General features: G+C 41.3%; 4 protein-coding genes across 4 annotated transcripts; 3 read left to right on the top strand and 1 right to left on the bottom strand.

The window, feature by feature from the left end:
• Nucleotides 1-1,133: 1,133 nt before the first annotated feature.
• On the bottom strand, nucleotides 1,134-1,875 carry LOC131887987 (ATP synthase subunit delta, mitochondrial-like). Its single transcript, XM_059236742.1, has one exon. The coding sequence runs from the start codon at nucleotides 1,747-1,749 to the stop codon at nucleotides 1,270-1,272; it is 480 nt and encodes a 159-aa protein (XP_059092725.1). The 5' UTR covers nucleotides 1,750-1,875; the 3' UTR covers nucleotides 1,134-1,269.
• Nucleotides 1,876-4,564: 2,689 nt separating this feature from the next.
• LOC131888856 (general transcription factor 3C polypeptide 3-like) lies at nucleotides 4,565-13,772 on the top strand. The gene is made up of 16 exons (XM_059237799.1): nucleotides 4,565-4,579; nucleotides 5,076-5,436; nucleotides 5,821-5,978; nucleotides 6,044-6,208; nucleotides 6,317-6,593; nucleotides 6,658-6,768; nucleotides 6,839-6,982; nucleotides 7,050-7,294; nucleotides 7,375-7,521; nucleotides 8,828-9,008; nucleotides 9,092-9,227; nucleotides 9,315-9,444; nucleotides 9,900-10,040; nucleotides 10,149-10,400; nucleotides 12,455-12,589; nucleotides 13,478-13,772. Exons 2-16 carry the CDS (start codon nucleotides 5,148-5,150, stop codon nucleotides 13,742-13,744), a joined length of 2,778 nt encoding a protein of 925 aa, XP_059093782.1. The 5' UTR covers nucleotides 4,565-4,579; nucleotides 5,076-5,147; the 3' UTR covers nucleotides 13,745-13,772.
• Nucleotides 13,773-13,906: 134 nt separating this feature from the next.
• LOC131888857 (opsin-5-like) lies at nucleotides 13,907-18,170 on the top strand. Its single transcript, XM_059237800.1, has 9 exons — nucleotides 13,907-14,129; nucleotides 14,216-14,410; nucleotides 14,809-14,916; nucleotides 15,016-15,090; nucleotides 15,182-15,310; nucleotides 15,918-16,198; nucleotides 16,271-16,370; nucleotides 17,071-17,265; nucleotides 17,403-18,170. The coding sequence occupies exons 1-9, from the start codon at nucleotides 14,006-14,008 to the stop codon at nucleotides 17,681-17,683; spliced, it is 1,488 nt and encodes a 495-aa protein (XP_059093783.1). The 5' UTR covers nucleotides 13,907-14,005; the 3' UTR covers nucleotides 17,684-18,170.
• Nucleotides 18,171-21,338: 3,168 nt separating this feature from the next.
• LOC131887595 (uncharacterized) lies at nucleotides 21,339-22,959 on the top strand. Its single transcript, XM_059236222.1, has 2 exons — nucleotides 21,339-22,281; nucleotides 22,614-22,959. The coding sequence occupies exons 1-2, from the start codon at nucleotides 21,500-21,502 to the stop codon at nucleotides 22,957-22,959; spliced, it is 1,128 nt and encodes a 375-aa protein (XP_059092205.1). The 5' UTR covers nucleotides 21,339-21,499.
• Nucleotides 22,960-23,051: the final 92 nt, after the last annotated feature.

Here is a 23,051-nt window from a genome sequence, read left to right as displayed (position 1 = left end):
TTCCAACGACCTTTTGTACCTTCATAAGTCACAGTGGGCAGAGCAGAACCCATGGATGCTCCGTGCCATTAATTGATTGAGTGAAACTAATCAATAGTTATCAAATTTCATATTTATTTTTTGGTATTGGTAAACAAAAGGCCTCTCCTGATCTGTGGTAACTTTTTCCATCCTAGGGGAAGTTACCTTTTTCATTAATGGCACGTATACTTGAACACAGAGAGCCGGAATCCTTGCTCAAACCAGACCAGGTTTGAAGGCTCGAAGAGGACTTGTTTAGAATCGTCTTTTGTCACCTGCCATAGCTACCGAAGACCTTTTCTATTCTTTTCGACAGGCTGACCATTTCTGATTAACTTTTTAGTCGGGTATTTTACGTTTAGCCCATCCCCTTTAGGACCTCGTCAATCTGGATAACCGAGACATACGTGTACATGTAACAACAGTTTTTAGCTAGATAATTTGTCTTGCTATATTGTTACTATCATTAGAGCAAAACTGTGAGCATTTCAGGTTCAGCATTTACTCGTTCAGACATAATTTTTATATTAGATGACATTCTTTGCATCGGTTACAAATTCTGTACAATCTTGACAATAGAACAAGAACATGAAAACAAAATCTGTATTGATGCAAAAGTGCAAGAGAATGACGCTGTGTAATGAAGCCCTCTTTTGATTTGGGCATTTACCTAAACCACACATCATACCAACAGAAGAAGTAAAAGTGTAACATTTGATAGGTTTGTTTCAGCGTAGATAAGATTGTTTTATTTTAATAGGCAAGGTATCGTAAATTAGGTTCCTCTCTTACACCTTTTTGGCCCGACTTGAAATAGAATCATGGAACAAGAGATTTCTACGGTTTTATTTGCTGCCTGTCATTTGAGTGTTTACCCGAAAACTTTCAATAAACTACAACATTCGACGTTTTGATTTTTTTTTAATGATTTTTGTCCCTTTCTGAATAACTCAAATGAATGCATAATCATTTGAATATTTTACCTCACTGTTTTCAGTCTCTACTTCGTTTCGAGGTTATTCAAAATTCAACAATTTTAAGTGGAGGTCCAACCCAACAATCGTATCCAGCCCTTCGCAACCCTAAATGAGTTCAAAAACCACACACGCGACTTCACTTTCGGGTTTGGGCAATATATTTTTCCATCATCTAAAATATGGACTTGGGGCCAAGCCGGCTAGGTTCACTCCAGCGCCCGAGCAGGTTCAGCCCTTCATCCCGCGTTCAAAGTTAATAAACCTTCGCCCTTTATTGGACGGCCTTGATCAACTCCTCGGCCACCTCCACCGCAATCTGGGCCTCCGCCTTGGCCACCTCATCCGCGGCCGAATTCATTTGGGACTGGGCCTGACTGAGGGCCTGCTGGGCCTCGCTGGCATCAAGGCAATCCAAAGGGTGAGCCTCCTCGGCCAAAATCTGAACCGAGTTATCCTCGTTGATGGTGACCGAACCCGAGGACACGAAGAACTTCTTGGGAGCGCCCTCCTGTTCGTAGACGGTGACTACACCAGGCTTGAGCACGGCCAGCGACGGCACGTGGGCCGGCAGGATACCGAACGAGCCCGAGAAAGAGGGCACGTCCACTTGTTTGACGTTGGCGCCATCGTAGAGCACGCCATTGGGAGCGGCAAAGGTGAAGGCCATCTCGGACATAGGGCGAGCAGGCGTGGTGGTGAGCGAGCGGAGGGCGGACACGCCCACACGACGACTGACACGGAGAGCAAACATGGCGGGAGAAGTGAGGGTAGCGATGGATGAACGAAGGTCCGGCTTGGGAGAGGGTCAAGTCCGTGTGTGCTCTGCGCTATGTTCTGAACTCTGGCAAGCTTGATCCACTGAACCCACAAAGTAATGGAAGCTCATCAGCTGAAAATAACCACAACAAATGAAAATCAGGGTGACTTGCAGGGCTTTGAAAATGTAGATTTCCATTTTCCATGTTTTTTTGCCATGGACATTTCCTGGTGTATTTTAGAAGCTGCCGCCATTTACAATTTAAAAGGCTATTTTCCTGCAAATGTCTGGTTTGAAACGCCCGATTGAATACAATCTTAGACGAAATCGGATTGATTTCTTTTCAGTGCGACCAACAGATGGTTGAACTAACATATGTTTCGATTTCTTTTGGCATTAGATCTGCACAATGAATCAGAGTGCTTCAAATAGGGCCATGAGAATTGAACCCATTTCAAATGACTAACCAGCACCAATGTCATAAGGGAACAATGCTTGGAATAAGAACGCAACAATGCACAGTTATTCTTCCATTGGTGATTTTTGTTGTCACGTTTGGCCTGAAAGTTTCAACCTTGATCCCTTATAAATTTGGGCTGCTTCCCTAGTTCATGATGGAGTATTGGCTACATTGTCACGCAAGTTTCAAATGTTTTCATTGCAATTATAGTTTCCATATGACATTAGTGCCGTCATCAGTCATGTGATATGAACTCGGTCTTCATATTTCAATTATGCCAAGCCCTTACCAGTGGCGCTCCTTATGGAGAACCTGGACCTCATTTGAAACACTTTGACTCATTGGTCTCTTTCAATCAGAGATGCATTTTTTAAAGACTGAGCTAGACACAGGAGTCTAGAAGGTTAGGTAACCTGGCAAACAAAGAAAGAGCCAGAGTACTGCGTTTGTTGAGCTTGCTGACCTGTCTGCCCATACTGAGTTGCCAGTCTCTTTGGATTTAAAGCTTTATCATTTTTGTAACTCCCAGTCTGACTATTAGATGGTAGAGCAAACACACCAAGGTAAAGAGCTCTTTGCGTCACCTTATTGCTATTTCTGCTCATCATACTTGTACCTTTTATTTATTATCTCTCTCTTTCTCGCCATCACACGTCCAAACCTCTACTCATTACCGCTTTTCCTTCTATTGTTTTACCACCACTATATTGTGCTACAATTTGTTGACTGTGGGCCCCTAACAATAAGGCTTGTCAAGTGAACACGTTCATGAACAACTGACGTTATTCCATGGAGTAAAATCAAAGACAACATGCCTAGCCAAACTGCACTGTGCATGCATTGAATTTTGACATTCATCCCATTTTACCTGCTTGTCTGAGCAAACAGCATTGTTGTATTGAGCCAATTTGATAGTGCGTTCTCCAAAATACCCCAAACATGTTCATTTTGATGTGTTTTGTAGCACAACTAACTCAAAATCATTAGATTATTGAAAATTCAATTAGCAGACGGTGCAAATTGACTGTGATGTTTGTCTTTGTTCTCCCTCCCCAAAATGCCCAAAATCTGGGTGCAGGACCACATTTTTCCTGGAATTTCCTTCTCTTGGCATGCCCAATGGAAGAAAATCCACATCTTCAAAACTTATTTGTTTTGTTTTGCCACCATAACACTTATGGAAATTTCAACAAAAAATGAGAGGATGGGGAAAGCTGATATTAATTCTCAAGATACAAGGGCAGAAAGTATCCCTCGTATTATTAAAAAGGCAAAATAACAATCGGCTGAATTTTTACCGGTTTAATTGCAATTCTTGATCTTAACGTAATTTGAGATGTATTAAAAGCAATAGTAAAATGAACGTTATTTTATGCAAATCAAAAATTGGATATGGCAACTAGAGCAATAATTCATAGCAGTGCAGTCGCAAATGCATTGGGTTTCAAGGATCGAAGCGAGATTTGAGAAATTTCACGGCAGCCACCTTGATACGAAATCATGATTGTCCAGGGCTGCCAATCTCTCATTGAAATTCACAATCCTATTAGATTTTTCGGTCTAATTAGTTGAGTCAGTAACTCAAAATCAAGCTAAGGTGATCTTTCAGAGTAGACATCAGCGTACAGGCATACGGAAAGTTGCATGAGGCAGGTCTTAGGGTATAGAGGCTAATAAACATAATATCTTTATTGTGACACTTAGTCATGTCATGGCGTAAAAATATAAAGGAAAGACTGTAAGATGTATAAAAGAAACCTGTCAAAAATGGCAAAAGCAATAAAGTAGTTGACTAGAGAGTGATATCACAGTGAATTTGACAAGAATTGAAGAGGGTGAGAGCAGACAGTACAGACACAATTAGGTAAAGTTAAGTGATGAAATTCTTGGTTATGGCAGAGAAGAGGATGGGCCAGATTGAACAGATCTTTTGTCAGCTCCCGTCATTGATGGCATTGGGCCGGGAGCCGGACAAAGGTGCGTGACCGCCAATACTCCCAAGGGATGTCGGGCCAAGGACAAAAGTGATAGATAGTAAGACCTTGCCGGGAAAGACAAGTTGGGTCCGGACATCACCTCCGGAAAGGTCAGGTTCCCAACACTGTTGAGCACAAACCTTGCCAGCCCGATAGTGAGGGGCTCTGTTTCGCATAGAAAATGCGTCAAATAAACAAGGAAGCCAAAATAATTAGTAAAGCTTCGTGTTGAATCGGCCATTCACTTGTGGCGTCCCTGATCTGGCAATTTCAAAACAATGTGAAACTTGTGAATCGAGGTCGGATGAAATAACCAAAGAGAAAATCAAATCATCGCCTCTCAATCGCCTGTTTTGATCCATTGATCACGGAGGAAAAAGAAGCCGAGGTACCGGATGTCAGCATCTCATCTTCCTCATCTCAAGATAATGTGGGGCGGGGGGGGGCTATCTTCTTTCTGGTTGATTCAATAAGCTATGATAGGTCATCAAATCAGCATTTTTACACTCCTCATGAGGCCCCGTTTCTGATTGTTAAAAAATTGTTTCAGAGTTTGTTTTTCAAAACGAAGTTTAGCAATAACAAGATCCTTGGAAAATCCTTGAAGCTCTAAAGGCGTCTCCATTCAAATGCAACAATGGGTGGGACTGTTATGCCACGAACAAATCAGTATTTAAAGGAAAAAATCATTGAGAATTACTCAACAACAATACTTCAAAAAGCAATAAATCCTAAGAATTGGGTAATTGCGGGGAAAATGCAATGAGTACAGTTTCTGATCGTAATCATTTAATAATGCAAACCATAGCCACTATTTCATGACCCTTACAATACGCCTCCCTACATTTCTCTACATTGTGTCAATGAGCACCAATTCTTCGTAGGCTGAAAATGATCCCACCCAACGACCTTCAACTTCCGTGGCTCCTTCCTCTTCTTCCATAACGAGTGACGTCATGGCCGTGCCCAGTGGGAGTGGCATGACGTTTTTACTCAATTCACCTCTCGAAAATGAAGAGGACAACTCAATCATGATGGAAGATTTGATCGATGAAAACAACGATGAGGCGGACAATGGGGATGACCCTCGACAGTTTCTGGCTCAAGCTTTGGTCTCGGATCGTAATGAGATTGAACCCGAACCAATTCCTAGCACGAGTCAAGGTGGAGAGAACCCGGAGGAGGGTGATGTGGACATGGTTCATGCCAAACGGGAGCGCGAACTCACGGACAAGTATCTCACGGGTATGAGTACAAATGAAGCTTTTGACCCATTTTAAGCCAACATTCAGTGTAAGTTTCAACAATGGTGTTGAAATTGACCGACAACGACTTAAAATCAATATCAATTCTATAAATGATTCGCATATGGATTCGCGGATAATCATGGGGTTGTTATCGTAAGATAAAGATCATTTAAATAAGCTTGTAAACAGCCTAGTGTAGTATTTGATGGAGAAGTGGGTGAAAAAATCCAACGCCATGAAGCAAAAATATCGGAATCGTCCTGCTTTGTGCCCGTTCCCGAATTTTTCCTCTTGGTTTTGGTCTCTCCTGCACCATAATAATCATTTTTCTATCGCATTTTAATAACTGGTCAATATTTTGAGGGAATTGGTCGACTTTCAGGCCAACTTAGCTTCCGTGATTTTGTTAAGGAAATGAGCCTTGAGAGTGAGGATGAAGAAGCCATTGAGGAGGAAGAGGGAGATTCGGACTTGAGCGATTCTAGTGATCTCGACTGGACCCCGTCCAAAAAATTAAAAACGGAGGCCAAAGCCAAGAAGGTGGGTCGCACTCCAAACTTTTGCTCTTCAATCGAAGGACCGTATCAGTACTCGCTCACTTGTAGAAGATTGATGTGGACGAGCCTGTGGAAGAGGAAAACGATGAAGAGGACCATCATGGCCATTTTGAATCCGAGTTCAATGAAAGCCAAAGGCAACAACTAAGTCGCAAAGGACGGAAAGTGGGCACGAAAAATATTCGTCGAAAACGTCTCGATCCCGCATTGCAGGTAGGACATCAACCTAAAATGCGATCGAACCCTCATATGATTTTGTTCTACGAACCGGTGGGTCATGCCGCCACCAATCAATGTGTTTCAAGCTCAGGAATACTTTAGGGATTGATGGGTGAAGCAAACTTACGATTTGTCCGCGGCGATCGCGAAACTGCCATACGAATGTGTATGGAGGTAATCCGGCAAGATCCAACCGCCCCCGAACCATATCAAACGTTATCCAATGTTTATGAGGAAGGAGGCGAACAAGAGAAATCACTTCAATTCGCATTGATTGCCGCTCACCTCGCACCTCAAGATGCCGAGGAATGGGCACGATTAGCCGATATGTCGCTCGAGATGGGCGATAGAAACCAGGCTATTTCTTGCTACAGAAAAGGTGGAATCCGATTGGTTAGCATTATATGCAGATTTGGGTAATCATCTTTTGCGTGGTTTGGTAGCTATCGATGCGGATTTGGAAAACACTCGTTATCATTTGGCACGATGTAGCTTATTGGAACAAAGTGGGGAGATTCGATCAGCCATTCGAGGCTATAAACGGTTGATTGCAGGTAAATTTTACCAAAATCAGTCTACCGATACATCCCAAAAGACATTCACGGAGGGGATCGTCAATTGCAGTTTTGAAAGAAGATCAAAGTCAAGACTTTATTAATGCTTCGAAAGAATTAGCTCGGCTGCTCCACGTCAAAGAAAATTTCGAGGCGGCTAAAGATGTGATTTATGAGGCGGTGAAGAAGTATCCCAGCATTGTCACTTCCGAAGGTTCGATCGCTAAGGCTTAAATATGAGACAAACCTGAAGACAAAGCTACTACAAAGTCCTCTTTCAGAGCTGAATCTGTTGCTTGAGTTGCTAATTTCCTTGAACCAAAATGATGAGGCTTTGGAGGTTCTCTGTAAGTATTGTTCCACCCAATTCTCCTCGGATGTGTCCCAAGAGGAATTGGATGATCTGTCACCCGAAAAACAATTGGAAGCCTTCTCTATCGTCATCATGCCCGAGGGTACCCCATTGGACATCAAGGCCAAACTGGTTATTGTGCTGGTCAACCTGAAAGCTACCCACTTGGTCAAGGTATGAGAAAGTTCCCTTTGAAATAGTAACCAATGACCGCAAATCGATTTATTTCTCAACTGTAACCTAAAAATTGTCAGGTATCATGCAAGGAAATCATGGCGAGTGATCCCGAGGAATTTGGCGAGATCTTTTTGGATATCGCTGAAGTTCTAATGACTAACCAGCATTTCGATCAGTCCCTGCCATTCTTGGAGAAGCTCGTCAAGTCGGAGAGTTATGCTCAGGTAAGCCATTTGATAATGGATGCATATTCATGACAAGCTACCATTAATAAAGATTATACCTTACATTGTATTATGTCTAAAAAAATATTATTCATGAAACCGAACGCTAGGACGAGTGTCTTGACGAAACCTAAATTTGGAAATCCTAATAATAGCAACAATGCATTCCAGAGATTTCATACCCAAAAAAATCCCCGCCCACCCACGCTCTCGTTTTGTAGTTTGTGAAACAACCATTGACAATGCAGTGCCGTCAGAGTGCGTAAATTTCAATTCATATTGGCATTCTAGACATACATTAATGCTAGAGATATTACAGAAATAGGCCAAGTTTGGCCAAACATGCGATGCGTATGTTGTACAGTGTCGTTTCAATCCTGATGCGATTTCGCATCGGTAATAATCACGCAATTCATTGTTTCATCTAGTTAATATGATTCTATCTACTATAAGCACCTACTTTTTATTTTAAAACATAGCTCTGATATTTTCAGAACCGATTTATTTTTTTGGCTACTTAGTTTTTTTTTCTTGAAAAGCACCAGATATTCAATCCTCGTTTATTATTGCATTTGCTTTCATGCAAAAGATATTTGCAGTTAGCTCTAAGTTGAACCTGTAGAAATTGTTCGATGTAAACGGCTAACATTGCAAATGCCTAGTTATAATATGAGATAAAATAGATCTTTTTAAAAGTGTCATTTGAAAAGGCCAAAAGGAATCCAAGCCTGCTCTGGCTCAAATCTCATTGGCGGGCGCGATTCGATTAAGCTTTCAAAAAAAGTGTTGCTGTTGCCTTTCAGGAGTAACCCATCAGGATCAAAGGGATTACACTACCTGAATTATCTAGCAAATATATTTAGTTTAGGTGTACCTACCCGAAATATTCAATAACTTTCTACACTGTACCTTTTTGAAAGTTCCTACAAATTTGGACAAACCTGTCAGAGTAAAAAAAAAATATGAATCTAAATATTTGGTGAGGCGAAGTAAATTGTTGGATACGGCCAAGGCGGATGTAAAATATGAATCTAAATATTTGGTGAGGCGAAGTAAATTGTTGGATCCAAACGAGAACTGATTTATTACTCGTAGTTAGTCCTTTTGTGTCTTTCAAATTAACTCTCATCTTTCTCCTTTTTATCTTCAGCTTCTACGATTTTCTTTTCGTTCTATTGCTTTCCAAAAATCTTAAATTGAATCCCTCAACTGGAAGCTTACATTTACAACTCGTTGATTGATCAGTTTGAACATTATGCTCAAAAGGGAGGGAAAAAAGCTCTCATCATGCTTGAACTCTTTCTAGCCGGCCGTTTGGCTAAAATATGGAGAGAGCCTCTTTGAAACCAATTCTTTGGCCGAGGCTGAGCTCGCCTATCAGAAAGTGGTCGAATCTGCTCCTCAACATCACGAGGCTAGACGGACACTATCGAGTATCTTGCACAAACTCGGTCGTGCAGATGAGGCCTTGTTCACCCTGACTCAAGGTAAGAATGACCAATGTTTCAGCATGGCTTCATATCGGATAAAGAAACAAATGATCTCGTTTTCCTGCTCGCTTTCTTCGTAGACGAGGACGTTGACTTGCTCAATCCCACACTACTCTACGAGAAATGTCAACTACTGTGGAGCGAAGGCTGTTTTGAGGAATTCGTAGTGAAGGCCAAACTGTTGTTGAGTCGGCATTTCGTACAGATCCGCAACAAGTATGTGACGATGAACGTCAAACCCAAGGATGACATGATTATATGTTGCGACTCATGTGTTTTTGCCTTTCTTCCATTTTCCTTCAGAGAAGAGCTGCATGCTATTGCTTCCGCAAAAAAGTTGGCGAGTAAGAACAAAGCCCTATCAGAGGTGCGGGCCTACCGACGAGAGCCTTTGATTCGAGATTCTGGGCCGTCTTTCGAGTCTGGGACTCAGGTATGTCCTAACGTGAAACTTTTCCTTGGTCCTCCATCGATCTTCCTTATTCTTGCTTGTTGCCAACCCAATCCCTTCCCTAACACGTGAGACTTCAGAAGAATGGTCTCAACGAAGAAACCTGTTTGGCTACCATCATAAGTACTTGATGAAAGAGTACTCTTATTGCTTATTAGGGTGCTTTATAGGAAAGGAAATCATTTGTGCTTGAGTTGTCAATGAGAAATTGAGTTGGTTGAGATTAGAAGTCGAGTAACTTTAGGCAAGGGACACTTTTGTATGGAAATGCGGATAGTTGTTGAAGTGTGGGATAAATGTGGGTTTTAGCGGGTTTTTTAATTTGCTTTTGGAGTAACTCGAACGGTACGTTAAATTTGCACGACTCTGTTCAAAGTTCTTAGCCTACTTGAATACTAAATTTGGATTGATGAGATGTATGGTTTTTTAACTTTTAGATCTCGATGGAAGATGAATATCTTTTGTTTCGCAAACTCTGTGATTATCTTTACGAGCAAAAGCGCTTTGAAGCCCTGCAAAAGGTTTCCTTCTCGGCCATGGGCTCGCCATACTTCAATAAAAAACCTGACATAGTGAAGGTAAGGAAAAATGTGGGTTTTCCCGCCAATTTGCTTTCTATGATTGTTCCACTGAAAGAAGAGCTCTGGTTAGTGGATGGACGTTGCATTATTTTCCTCGTCTCTTAGGAGTGTGAGTTCCTTTGTCTCATTTCTTCCTTCCTCAATGGAGATTCGTATCATGCCTACAATTTGGTTCGAGAACTCGTCACCAAGGATATCAAAAACCCGCGGATCTGGAACTTGTTCAACCTAGTCATCATGCGGGCTGACGATGTCCGACATAATCGTTTCCTAATGCGGCTAATGTCAAGAAATCCGGATAATATCGCTCTTGGAATTCTTAACGGACACAATTGCCTGGTGGCCGGGACTTATAAGGTATTGAAGCCACTAGAATGGCTTCCTTCCATAGATGCCGAAACTTCAAAGAAATTGATGATTTGTACTCATGATGAACTTTTGTTGAAACAACTTTTCAATCGATGCAAATTTTCCTTCCAAGTTGAATTTCGTCTTCTAAGTACATAATTTCTTATTGAAAGCCTCAAACGCAGATTTGTTTCAAGACCACGCTTTGATTGATCAGAAAACGAATAAGTGCGCGTACATTGTTGTTAGTGCAACGTGAACGAAGACATGTTTTTTTTTCTTTCTGAGACCTTCCATACGGTTACTGCGATAGTAATCTCCGACAATTCAAGATGAAAAACTCATAAATCCCATTTACCTTTATATTTCTATCATCTTTATACCCCAAAAGTTTAGAGATGTCGGATCTGGCTAGCCCTTGAATATAGGGTTGATCTAAAACTTGAGCACAGGATCAGCCGTGTCATATTCCCTTCGGATGACAAAGAAAAATGAAAAATAACAATGAAAGAGCACAAGATAGAAGAGATGTTCGCTACAACAACTAAAAATTATTTTCCCTCCAACATCTATCTCTAAGCAAGTATGTTCTTATGGCAGGATGCCAAGTCTTATATGCAATTTGAACTTTCATCGTATGTTTGTACCTATAAAAGGGGAGCAATAAGCCCAGATTTTCCAAGACCAATACGCGGAAAGTAGACGTAACTAGATTCACTTTCGTCAATTTATTCATCCTCTTTGAATCAAAATTCGTGACAGGTCAAGGACTACATTTTTTTATTGATTCCATTCATCAATCCTTGTGCCCTGGAAGTTAACAGACCTGTCGCTGCAAGGAATGAATCTGGTGTAAAGGTAAAATATTCTTGGGGAGTAAGTTAGATAAGAAATGGTACGTTTGAGTTGCCATCAACTTGTAAGTCATAGAAACATGTTGATTACGTCTCATATGATATTTAGTCTAGAGTTGGTTTTATTTTCCTTGATTTCATCCACTACGGTTGGACTTTCAAAGACTTGTTAGGATTATATTTATTTTGTCTCAATTGCGTGATATTATTTGTCATTAGTGGATCATTAACACAATCGATTTTTGACCCCCAAAATTTTCTAGTTACCTTTTGTCGGGTTCAAAAATGTTTATCTTGATTCCATTTATTGATTTTTTTCCTTTGCGGACCTCCTTACCGCTACTGAGATTCCAATCCCAGTAGTGCGAGACGAGCAATTTATTCATTTTACTTAACCTTTATCTATATTTGATCGACCAACGACTTGGCTGATCTGGCTAATCCTTGCATATAAGGTTGATTTCAGGTGCTCACAGAATTTTTTGCTGACTTTTTGAATGGTGGTATATGATGTAATCTCGCATTTGATTGTTATTCTATCTAAACATTTACAAACACTTGTGTGCTTCAACTTGCCTTTTGCAGAAACAAACCTATTGAGTCACATTTGGTCAAGATCGCTTTTTTGTAATTCCATTTCAATGTTTGGTTTCGTTTGGGGAAATTAACGTTTTTGTCGACGATACCCAGTAGTTTTCCATGCTCTAAATTTTGGTTCGTGTCTCAATTCTAGACAGAATTCCAAGATTTTGATAACATTTTTGGTGCTCTTGGACCTTCTCTGTTGTAAGGAAGGCGTTGTTGAGGTGAAATTGGGTGATTTTGTACCAATATTGGTTTTACTTACTCGAATGTCTCGCATCATGGGATTTGACTTCTTGGAAATACGATATTCCACAACACTTGAGCAGTAGCCATTTTCATTCTTTCGGGCTTAATGCCTGATTTGTAAGAGCCGCTAACATTCGCATTCAAATAAAAGAAACAAATTTGCCAGAAGGTAATTCTGTTTTAAAAGGGATTCATTCCGATGGCTTCAATCTTTTCCAGACGCTACCAAGTTTGTTTACCGATCCTCAAATGAAACATCCAACCTCATTAATAAGCAAGGGTCTGGCTGACAGAAAGCTGAAATGAGTCGTTTTGAAACACAAGATGGCAAGTTGGCCATTTTCCGAGAAACTCACGTCTTTCCATGTTTGCTTCTAGTATTCGTTGGGCGAGTACATGTCTGCGTTCAAACAAGAGCGGGACAACCCAATGGTGGCTCTCATGTTAGGCCTCACATTTACCCACATGGCCTGTCAGAAGTTCTCCGCCAAGAAACACAGTCTTGTGGTCCAGGTAAGTTGTTATCAATGCTCGCCTGAGAGCGTGAATAGAATGTGAGAGGCCACAATATGACATCCGGAGCCATTCTTTCCATCAGGACCCTTGATTTGGAACACGACATTGCTCTTTCTTTTGTTCCTTTCAGATTCAAATTGATTGAGATAGGATTCAACAAAATGCTCGAGTACAAAATTTCAGGGTTTATTTCTCATGGTTCGTCTAGCTCAATTTCGAACTTCTTCAGTGATGGATAGACTAATAGAAATTTTCTTGTCAAGGTCCTTCAACTTCCCGTTTCAACGTTTCAAAAACGAAAACAATGATCTTGCCTGTGATGACTTCTGGCGTTTGGGGAAAAAGTATGTTTGATCTTAGACTTTTTACATGACAAGTAATTTGTCCTAAACCAGAAAGACAGAGTACCAGTGATTTGGTACTTTGAGTTGAATCTCAGATTAACATTGAATTATAATGTTAATTTTTACTACCACGGTCTTGCAAGGAATAATTTAGGTATGGATGCAATCAACCAAACACCGTTAATTAGCCCATGTGGCCTTGTTCAACCCATCTATAACTACTAAAGGTACCTAGCGCCGGAAAAATTCAGCTCAATTTTGACCTCGTTTTATGACTGAACAGGAACACTACTTGACTTCAAAACTCCATTAGATCATAGGTTAGCTTCAATAGACTCGAAATCAAATGATGAATTGTCTCCACAGAGCAGTTACCCTTACAAAATACGCTATCCCATTAAGTTTTTGATTTTGATTAAACTCCATTATTTTATAGATTTTACAGCTTCCCGTATGATTCAACAGTTCTTGTCAAGAGCTCAAAAGGACACACTTATTGGTATTCGAATCTGAAAATTCACTTTTGCTTTCTTCTTTTCAGTCTTGTGCTTTTCTTCATAAATATTTGCAACTGCGTGGAGTTTGCCAGGAATCATATTACAACTTAGGCCGGGCCATGCACCAACTCGGTCTTCTACCTGCAGCGTTATTCTACTACAAAAAGGCTTTATCCTTGCCTCCGGCCGTCGAGAATGATTACAAGTTCAACTTGTGTCGAGAAATTGCATTCAACTTGTCGCTTATATATCGGAACTCTGGTGCGAACGATTTGGCCGCCATGTATCTTCAGAAATATGTTGTTGTCTAATGAAATAAACCACTGCGTGGAACCCGAACCATGTTTTCTTCCGTGTACTCTCATGGTGAAAGGTCAGACGTTCGTCAATTCTCCTTGCCGCGTGATCTGAGCGTCTGAGTGAACCGCGATCAACGTGTTCATTTACCGTTCCAAGGAAATGGACGTTCATACGGATGAGAGAGAGAGAGAGAGCAGTGATGTGGGTGACAGCTCAAAGAGATTCGAAAAAGGTCGAACCAACGGGTAGTGCATTTGGAACAGTGAACCAGGATGAATGAGGATATCGAAATCCCGAGAAATAGTTCCAAAATCAATGATTCCAGGATGGGGGGCTCGTATGAGATTTTCCATCCAGGTGCTAGTTATCCTATTGGGATATTTCTGTTGGTCGTTAGTGAGTTGGCATCCAATAAGTTTGCTTTTATGGCCTGAACGTTCGTTTGTTAAGGCGGTAACTGGTTCTCACATTTCCTCCTTCAGTGGTGGTCTCCGTTGTCAGCAATGTTCTTGTGATACTCTCAGTGGGACTGAAGACCAAAGGCCGTCGTCTGAAACCGAACAGTTTGCCCATCCTCGCCCTGGCTTTGTCAGATATTTGCTTCTCTTTATCCATTCACCCAATGTTATTGGTCACCAGCTTTGGAATACCTTCCGAGGACATCTTCTCTCCCAATGGTAATAAAATGAATCAATGTTATTCAGCACCGTGAGCTACAAGCACACACAAACTACAAATGCAGCAAGGGGAACACAAATAGATTGATGAAACCATTCAATTCACGGAAAAGAATACGGGGAACTAGAACTATGGAAAGCCACTCAGTGGGTTGGCTAGTTTGTTATTAAAGATTTTGGTCCTTTTGTCATTCAACGGATGGAACCATGGCCGCCCAACTCTACTTATGAGCTGAGCTGAAATAAACCAACCTGTGTCGTCCTGAGGGACCTGGACCGAGTAGATAAGCATAGCTGGGAACGAGACTGTAAATCTTGAATGAAAATGAGGCCCGAAAACTTCCAAAGCGTGTTCCTTGTTCCGCTCAATGACGCTAGCTTTTCCTCTCCACTTTTAGGCTGTAATTGGTATGGCTTTGGAGCCATCTTCTTCGGCTGTCTTTCAATGTTGATTCACGGATCTGTCAGCTATTCCAGACTCAAGAACATTCTTTATCCCACCCAAGGTAAGATCACAAAGACCTTCACATTTCTTTTCAGCGATACCTTCAGTTTTCCTTCACTTTGTTGTGTCCAATTGGATCATTCCTCACCTTTCCTTTAAGCTCAATGGAAAAGCCTTACCTTTCATCTGACCCTCCTATTCGTCGATTGTGCCATTGCTTTCATCTTTGCTCTAGGTGAGACACATTTCCCCTCCTCAAAAATTGACCTTATTTCAACGGTTTGTTTCAAGTTGTTCCTATTCAACCCTTCTGTTGTTCCCTACAGCTCCTGTCCTTGGTTGGGGACGTTACGAAACGTTCGAATTTGGATGTACGGTGGCCTTTCACGACGGATCGCCAGAAGTGCGAAGCTACGTCATTTCAATTCTCATCTTCGTATTGGGCGCTCCTTTTGGTGAGAATTGACATTTGTATTGTCTCAATTGAGAGATCACATGCACACATTAAGCCTGGGTAGTTAATAAGCTAAATAAAGAACGGGAGCCAATACGTTAATTACGTTGTTCCAAGACATGAATGGTCTGGTATTCATTCCAATGCTTGACTCGGCATGTCGAACTTGGGCTTAGATACGTGCAGTTTGAGAACGCAGAGTGGGTTGCTTTTGTCAAGGCTGTACAATTTCGAGGAAAAATGTGGAATGCTCGAACATTTGGTATTGATTGTTCCAATTCCTAAGCGGATTTACAGTATCGGTTGTCCATCGAAATGTGTCCTTTTTCATTCCACCCAACATCAATATCGTGACCAGATTTTCGTAACCTGAACTTTTTCAGAAAGAGATCAAATTGCTCGAATCAATAACTTCGACGTTCGTTTCAATCTGGAAAAGTCCAACGATAGTTTCGATCTAGAATGCTCCAACGATAGTTTCAATTTGTAATTTATGGAACCGTGCGATGAAAAAAAAAATCTCTAACTCTCCCCATCTATCATTTTAGCGTGCAAAATAAGTGTCAATGTTCAAAATCCATTACAAAATTTATCTTTTTTTTTTTCAGTCATATGCGTGGTATCCTACGCCAGAATCCTTCATTTTTCATACAAGTGTAAACTGCAACTATTCTCCCTCCAATCCCAATATGATGTGAACTCATTGGTGCACACTCCAAACCTTGGCCAATCTTCCTTGCACGAGGACGTGTTTGCCGAAGATTCCACTTCCAAATCTCATTGGGGAGTCCCGGCCGTGAACTCGGGTGTGATTTTCAATTCTTCCAGATTTGAGGCCAACCAGCAGAAATCGGAGCTCATTTCCTCCATGGACAAGCGATTGACGAAGGTACTAGAAATGGGAACAATTGTTCCATTGACAGATATAGTTTTAACTGGTGATGTTGACTTACAATTCTAGGTCACTCTCCTGACTGCTGCCGCCTTCTTTGTTGGATGGGCTCCATTTGCCGTGCTGAGCATTTGGGAAACGTTTTATCCGCCCAAGCAAATTCCCGTGGGTAAGTTAAACGTTGGCTTTAGGACCAGTAATACATACACATACATATTACAAGCTTAACTCTGGTCTCATATTGGGGCTTTTACCCATGTCAATAAATGTTAGATCAATTTACTTGACCCCGATCAAAAGTTGGATTAAGCCCGCGTACTTTGGAAAGCAACGCTGAAAATGACCCCAAATATTGAGGAAGAGAACCGCAATTTTCGAATTTAGATTTTACACTCCTGACACGAACTCCGTGTTTAATTAGATCTCGATGAAAAGTCTACTGAGACAAAAACCCTGCATTAGGTCCGGTGATAAGTCACAACCGTTCAATCGTCAATTAGTTTTTTTTTGTGGTTGGAGCTTGAAATAATTTTTGGCATAAATATATTTCTCTTCGTATTTTGAGCCAATGGGTTCGTTTATAAATGCTTTCCCGGGTTGATTGTCCTGATGATTTAAAAAAAGGCCGTTCCAATATTTTCAATAGTTCCGCAATGAAGTCTATGTCTTATGTCATGGCTGCCAATTGCGTCATTATGTGGACTCGACTGTCTTCTGTTCTATTGTAACATATCTAAAAGTTAATTGATTGGTTATAGATGCCCACCAATCAAAATGCAGTTTTCGCTTTGCTCTTTTCCAATGGTCAAACCCTTGATGACTTTCAAAAAAAATCATGTTAAACATCAATCATATCGACGCTTTCGTAGGCTACCGAGTTGCTGCAGCATTGCTCTGCAAGACAGCCACGGTGTTCAACCCGTGCATCTATTTTTGTATGAGCCAGAGCTTCAGGGAAGATCTACGAAGTTTCTTCATCAAGTTAAACCCTTGTACAACTCGGCCGCCCACAGGCCCTCAACACAGACGGCGGGTGCGAATTCAACTCCAAGTGCTGGAACCAGGTACGAATGTGGAAATGGATAATATGATGGCTGGCAGGCGAGACTCACTCCCCTGACCCTAGCACTCTAAACCATAAAAAAGTGTATTCAATGACAATTCGGTCAGCATAACTTTCAGTGCTCCTGATCTTTTCCAGCACTTTCCCAAACAGATGGAGACCATGGAGGCTCATTTCAATCTCGAGCTTCGTTGCCTTCGAAGAAGTATTTTGATCGGCAAACCAGCCTTTCCAATGGCACTGGATTAATGACGAATGGCCGTTCTTCAATGGGTGGGTCTAGTCGCCTCCAAAGGGAACCACAGTCTTTTGTCGTGAAAGGAGGGTACCCGCAGCAAACACAGAGGATGGAGCTGTCGTGTGACGATCAAGGTCTATCACGGGAAAGTCGTCGTTTGCCTTACTTCAGAAATGCTTGAATTACACATATACAACTGCGCTTCTCCGAGAGGAAAGCGGAAACCCGAAAAATATTTGACATATAAAGCGCTTATGACCTGAGAAGTACTGTCAAAAGAAAAAATACAACCTCCTTGGAAAGACACGTCCTATTTTGTCAAAAAAAAGAACTATTAGAACATTTACTTCAATGTTTTGGAAGCAGATTTTTATCGAGATATCTCTCAATCGCCTAAATCTTGAATTTATGCACTCCCCAATGAATAAATTGGCTTCGAAAGGGAATCTCATAGTGAGCGAAACCTTCTCGGACTTCTTTACACAAGGACGCGAGAGTTCCTTTGATGATACCGGGATCTTTTTTCTTGTTGTGTAACTTGTCATTATAAGTGTGTCTAAAGAGAAAACGCGTTTGTCAAGTAAGGCTCTTCATCTAACAGTTTCTACTAAAAGGAGCAGCAAAATTGTACAAAACATGGAAAATGGCCAAGATAATGCTTATCAAAATACGAAATATATCATCCAATTATGATCTGACGTTCCAAGCTCAGTGGTAAGTTAATTTACTGTAAGACATGCTCTGGATCTGTATAGTAATTAAGAAACCTCTTCAGTTGGTTGCGTTCGATATCGCTCAATCAATGACTGTTTGTGGTTCCAATACTGAGCAGATGATTCTATTTGGGCCGAGCCTAAGTCCACCCAGTCGTTCAGGCTTCTGGACAACTCATGCAGTTAGTTTCTCATCAGGACCCGAGTCAAAATGTCTCGTTCTCCTCGGGACCGGAATCGGAGAAAAGTACGGGATGTTTTTGCTCGTTTCGGATCCAACGTGGAGCTCCAACATTCGGACGAAGATGATTTGAATGAACCCAATCTAAATCCAAGACAGAAACGTGACGGAGGGCCCAGTCCACAAGGTCGCAGAAGGAGCCGGGACCTGATTCAAAAGGTAAAAAGCAAGGTCAACGATTGGAACGAGCGGTCAGGAACGGAAGAATCGTCGAGTGCAGAGTACAAACCGTCCAAGGGATTTCCACGGGGGAGGAAAAGTACGTACCAATGAGTATTTCTAAAAAGTTTAAGCCAAAAGCTGTCACTAAGGGGAAGATCATGGCGTCCTTTCAGGCCGACAACCGAAAAATAACTCCTTTTTGATGGCAGCGGAAGAAAATGAGCAAGTCCTCACTAATTCCCCATCGTTATCGGTTGGAGGAAGACAACGGGGAAAGTCACGATCTCCAGGGAGATTGGCATTGCCCCGGACGAAGAAAAGAAGCGGGTCGCTGGATACTAGCACTAAAAGAAGATTTCCGAGGAGACCTGCAGGGGTCATGATGAAGAAGAGAAATTCCATTATGTCACTGGACGAGGATGGAACTAACCTCAAGGTGAGACTCGACGAGGTTCTTGTCTGTCTGTTGGGGAAAAGTTAGTCACCCACACGGTTCTATAACCTCGAGACAAGATTTGCAGTTTCTTACGTATTAATGTACGAAGCAAAGTGGGTGTCATTTTGGATCAAAAGTTGTAAGTAGGCCTAAAAGCGTTCCCTTTTTGAGAGTAAGATGATTGATAAAAGATTAATGTGCGTACTCAATGGCTTAAACTCCAGTTAAGAACTTTCCATGATGAACCTCCATATGTATTGCTTATCAAAGAAACAGAGTTGGGCAACGGATAATCCCGAAACTACGTATCACTTGGAAACCCAATTGAAGGTTGGATATGAGTGCTCTTTCATTGGTCATTTCAGCTTAACTTAGATCGCTTGGCAGACCTGATGAAGGAAATACTCGTATGTAACCTTGATATGTCCATGCATCGACCACTAGAATTCACTTGGACTTCCAAAGGGCTTTCCCCCAAAATCGGCCCACTCTAACTCAAAGCAATTCTGAGCCCATTTTCATTTTATACGAATAAAGTAAGAAATTTTGATCAATTTAATTAAATATCAGCCACAATTATAAACTATGTTTAAAAGGTGGTTCCATGTACGTGTGGTGACTCCCTGACTGACTTTATTATTCTGACTAGTGTGGCATTTATGCATTTGACTAGAATACATAGGATGAGCACGAGCATAAGATTTTGGGGCCAAATGTGGGTATTTCAAGTTGGACATTTGGGTAAGATTTTTTCATTGGATAATGTGCTTATTTTGGATAAAGTAAACGGTTCAGGTCATACAATTTTTTGCATCTATTGTGACTCCGTTTCTCCACTTGTCTGTGGTTTCCCTGCGCTCATATAAGGGTATGGAAATGGTTTTAGTGAGTTTTTCGGGTCTTGATAAGAAGCAATAGAGGTTTCCTGAAATTTCAATGAGAGAGCCATTTTCTGTTTTATTTCGTACAGCTTGACAACTCGACTCATTGGACAAAAACTTGACCCAGTATGTTACACAACCCAATAGTTAACACGATCCTGTGAGCAACTGGACTTAGTACAATAACAAATTAGCCCAGGATACTTGCTTGAAGTGATTTAAATTTATGAGACAATTTTTTAGTGTCATGCCAAACGTTTGAACTAGCTTTACTTGATGTAAAATATTGACTGTCTTATCCAAACACTAATTCATTTCAATCAAGGATGTGACAGTCAGAAACATTTGCTCTAGCTCTAATTAAGAATGAATTTATCTTTTTCATGTCTTCTTATAATCACTTTGTGTAATAACTCGACGAAGATATCAATATGATTTCGTAAATATACATTGTACATAAATAAAAATGTGCTGAGTCGAGTTCTTCTTTGAGTTGAATCGTCCTGGAACCAATAGTTTCAGGCCGTGAAAAAATAGAAAACTCTACATTAGTCAAACTTGCAGGATTTGCTCAACCATTTTGGAGAGCGTGGTTATTAGCAGCTAACATAACTCACCAACTTATCTTTGTTCTAAGCGTTAGAATCCGCGAGTTACATCCATCTTAGATTACCTTTTTGAATGTTTTAAAAATTCAATTTCGGCTAATGAACTGTTTCTGTCACAAATTGGATTGACTAACGAATGAACTTCACCATATTCACCATTCAGTGAATTTGGACCATCTGACGAGAACTGTATTCAAGGCAAAAGCAAGAATTAGTTTTCATTTAATCCTCGTTACTTTCCAAGCGTGAAATTTATAAAACCGAGTCTTGAAACATATCCACTTTTTTAAATCCAAAGTTTGATAAACTTCACGAAAGGAGAGTTACGACCTAAAACACAATTCTCTTTTGTGATAATGAGTCTTCAAGGTATAACTTTGAGTCAAAACAATTAAGAACTAAATTTGATCCATGGAAATCTACTTTCTGTTCACTATTGATTGTAATCTTACTTTCTAGCCACGCGTGAACAGACAGCCATGAAATTAAGTTCCTAACCGCATCGTTTGGTTTCTTTTCCTCTGATGAGAGTCAACTTTTTACCCATGAGAAGGGGTTTTTATAAAAAAGAAAATACATGCATTATCAAATCAAACAGAAATTCTGAACTCCTATTGGCACCGCTACGAATTTGTTGTACGTAGTTGTCTACGAAGCATTCAAAATCATCCCTTTTTCAAGTTCAAAAGCAGACAGAGGCCTTTGAATGGTTTGGTATGTCGGCAGAGTTGTTCTTCAAAGGCAAATTCAAATCGAGTGGAATATTCATGAATTATGTCGAAGAAGCCAGTCGAATTTAAGTGCATTTGTACAACATTGACTCTCTCTCGCTCTTTGTCCCAAATGAAGAAATTTAGGATGCTGAAAAGATTGCAACACATCACTCGAAAAGAGCGTCGGGGATTTCTTTGTTCTCGCTTTTGAGGAATGTGGCCTTTTTTCTCTTTCAGGGAAGCATGCCATTATCCCCTGCCACGTCACACTCGTTCTTGTCGGATGCTGACAAGACCGAACCAAAATTGGCTGTTCCCAAGGGTTCTCGCAACCCAAATGGAGGTCTAAACAAGGTTCAACCTTGGGACGGGGACTTTGTTCCTCGACATGCAGGCATGGGATTCGATCCTCAATATTCGAGGGACAGCTCCACGGAGAAGTCTCAAGTGGGCGCCGGGCGGGAAGCTCCTTCAAAAGTTCGCAAATTAACCAAACGGAAGGACAAGTCCCCCTTGAAAGCCCCGAACAGTGTCACCTCATTGAAGCCCGAAGTAAAGACAAACTTGGAAACTAACAGTCAACAATCGGCTACCCCCACCAAACCTAAAGTTCTTGCCGTCTCTGATGGTCCCTCGCCAACTGTGCGAAGAAGACCGGACGTTTCTCCACAGAGAGGGAAGAAATCACGACAGCCCTCCAAATCCCCCGAAATCAAGCCTCTCCCGTCGTCAACGAGTTCCAGCGAGGAAAATAAAACTATGAAGCAAAAGCTGAAGAAAGAAATGCTTCCCGATTTGTCTCCAGAGCGAAAAGACCGAGCCATATCTCAAGTGCGAAAGATGATAGAGAGCTTCATCGACGCTGCATCGACCAAGGCAGAGGTAGAAATTCCCTCATTGGCGGAAACGGAAGAGGAGCCCTCGTTGAAGAGTGGGAAAACCGAGTTCAACGTTGAAATCGCTGCCAGGCGATTAGTGGTCATGGCTCACCGAAATGATTGGATTGCCTTTGAACAAGCCCTCAAGTAAGTGCGCATCAGTTCCTTACAGTGGAATAACAAGGACCTATTTTCAGAATCAACACGCACACGTGGAATTTTAAGGTTTCCTAACCGCTCGCTACATCTCGTAATGGTGGCATTGTACAATGTACAAATTGTGACCCGAGCAAAGAAGGGGAAATGGAAACTTGGAAGCTCTGCAAGTTGAGAGTGCTAAACATGAATGGTTCAGCATTTGACACGTGCTCGATGGGGTGTATTGACAATCGAGGAAGCCTTTCCAGGGCTCGAACAACGTGTGCAAGGATCGGTAGAAATTCATTTTGCTGAACAAAGAATGAAATTTGAACTTTCAGAGCCATCGAGCGGCAAACGGATCCAGCATTAGTCGGAGAACAACCTGACACCTCATCCACGGATCCGAGCAATCCAGCGCCTCTGGCCCACATTTACGACCCTGCTACAGGGAACACGCTTCTCATGTTTGCCGTAATTGACAACAGGGTCAATCTAATGGAGAGGATAATTAATTTGGGATGTAACATCAATGCTCGCAATCACGTACGTGATCTGTACGTTACTAGTATCATATATTCAATGCGCGCGTATAAGTTAGAAACAATGTCTCAAGTTCCATTGTGTATATCACACCAAAGAATGTCACGTGTCAATCAATGTGAAACAAATTCCATGTTCCCTTAGTTGACGTTCTTTGTTCTGTGCCTCCATTAGGAAAAATACACTGCCTTGCATATGGCAAGCATGTATTCGAGAGAAGATACGGTAAAGTGGCT

This window comes from Tigriopus californicus, chromosome 10 (genome assembly GCF_007210705.1).
Source record: "Tigriopus californicus strain San Diego chromosome 10, Tcal_SD_v2.1, whole genome shotgun sequence".
NCBI lineage: Eukaryota > Metazoa > Arthropoda > Copepoda > Harpacticoida > Harpacticidae > Tigriopus > Tigriopus californicus.
This window is presented reverse-complemented; position numbering and strand designations above follow the sequence as displayed.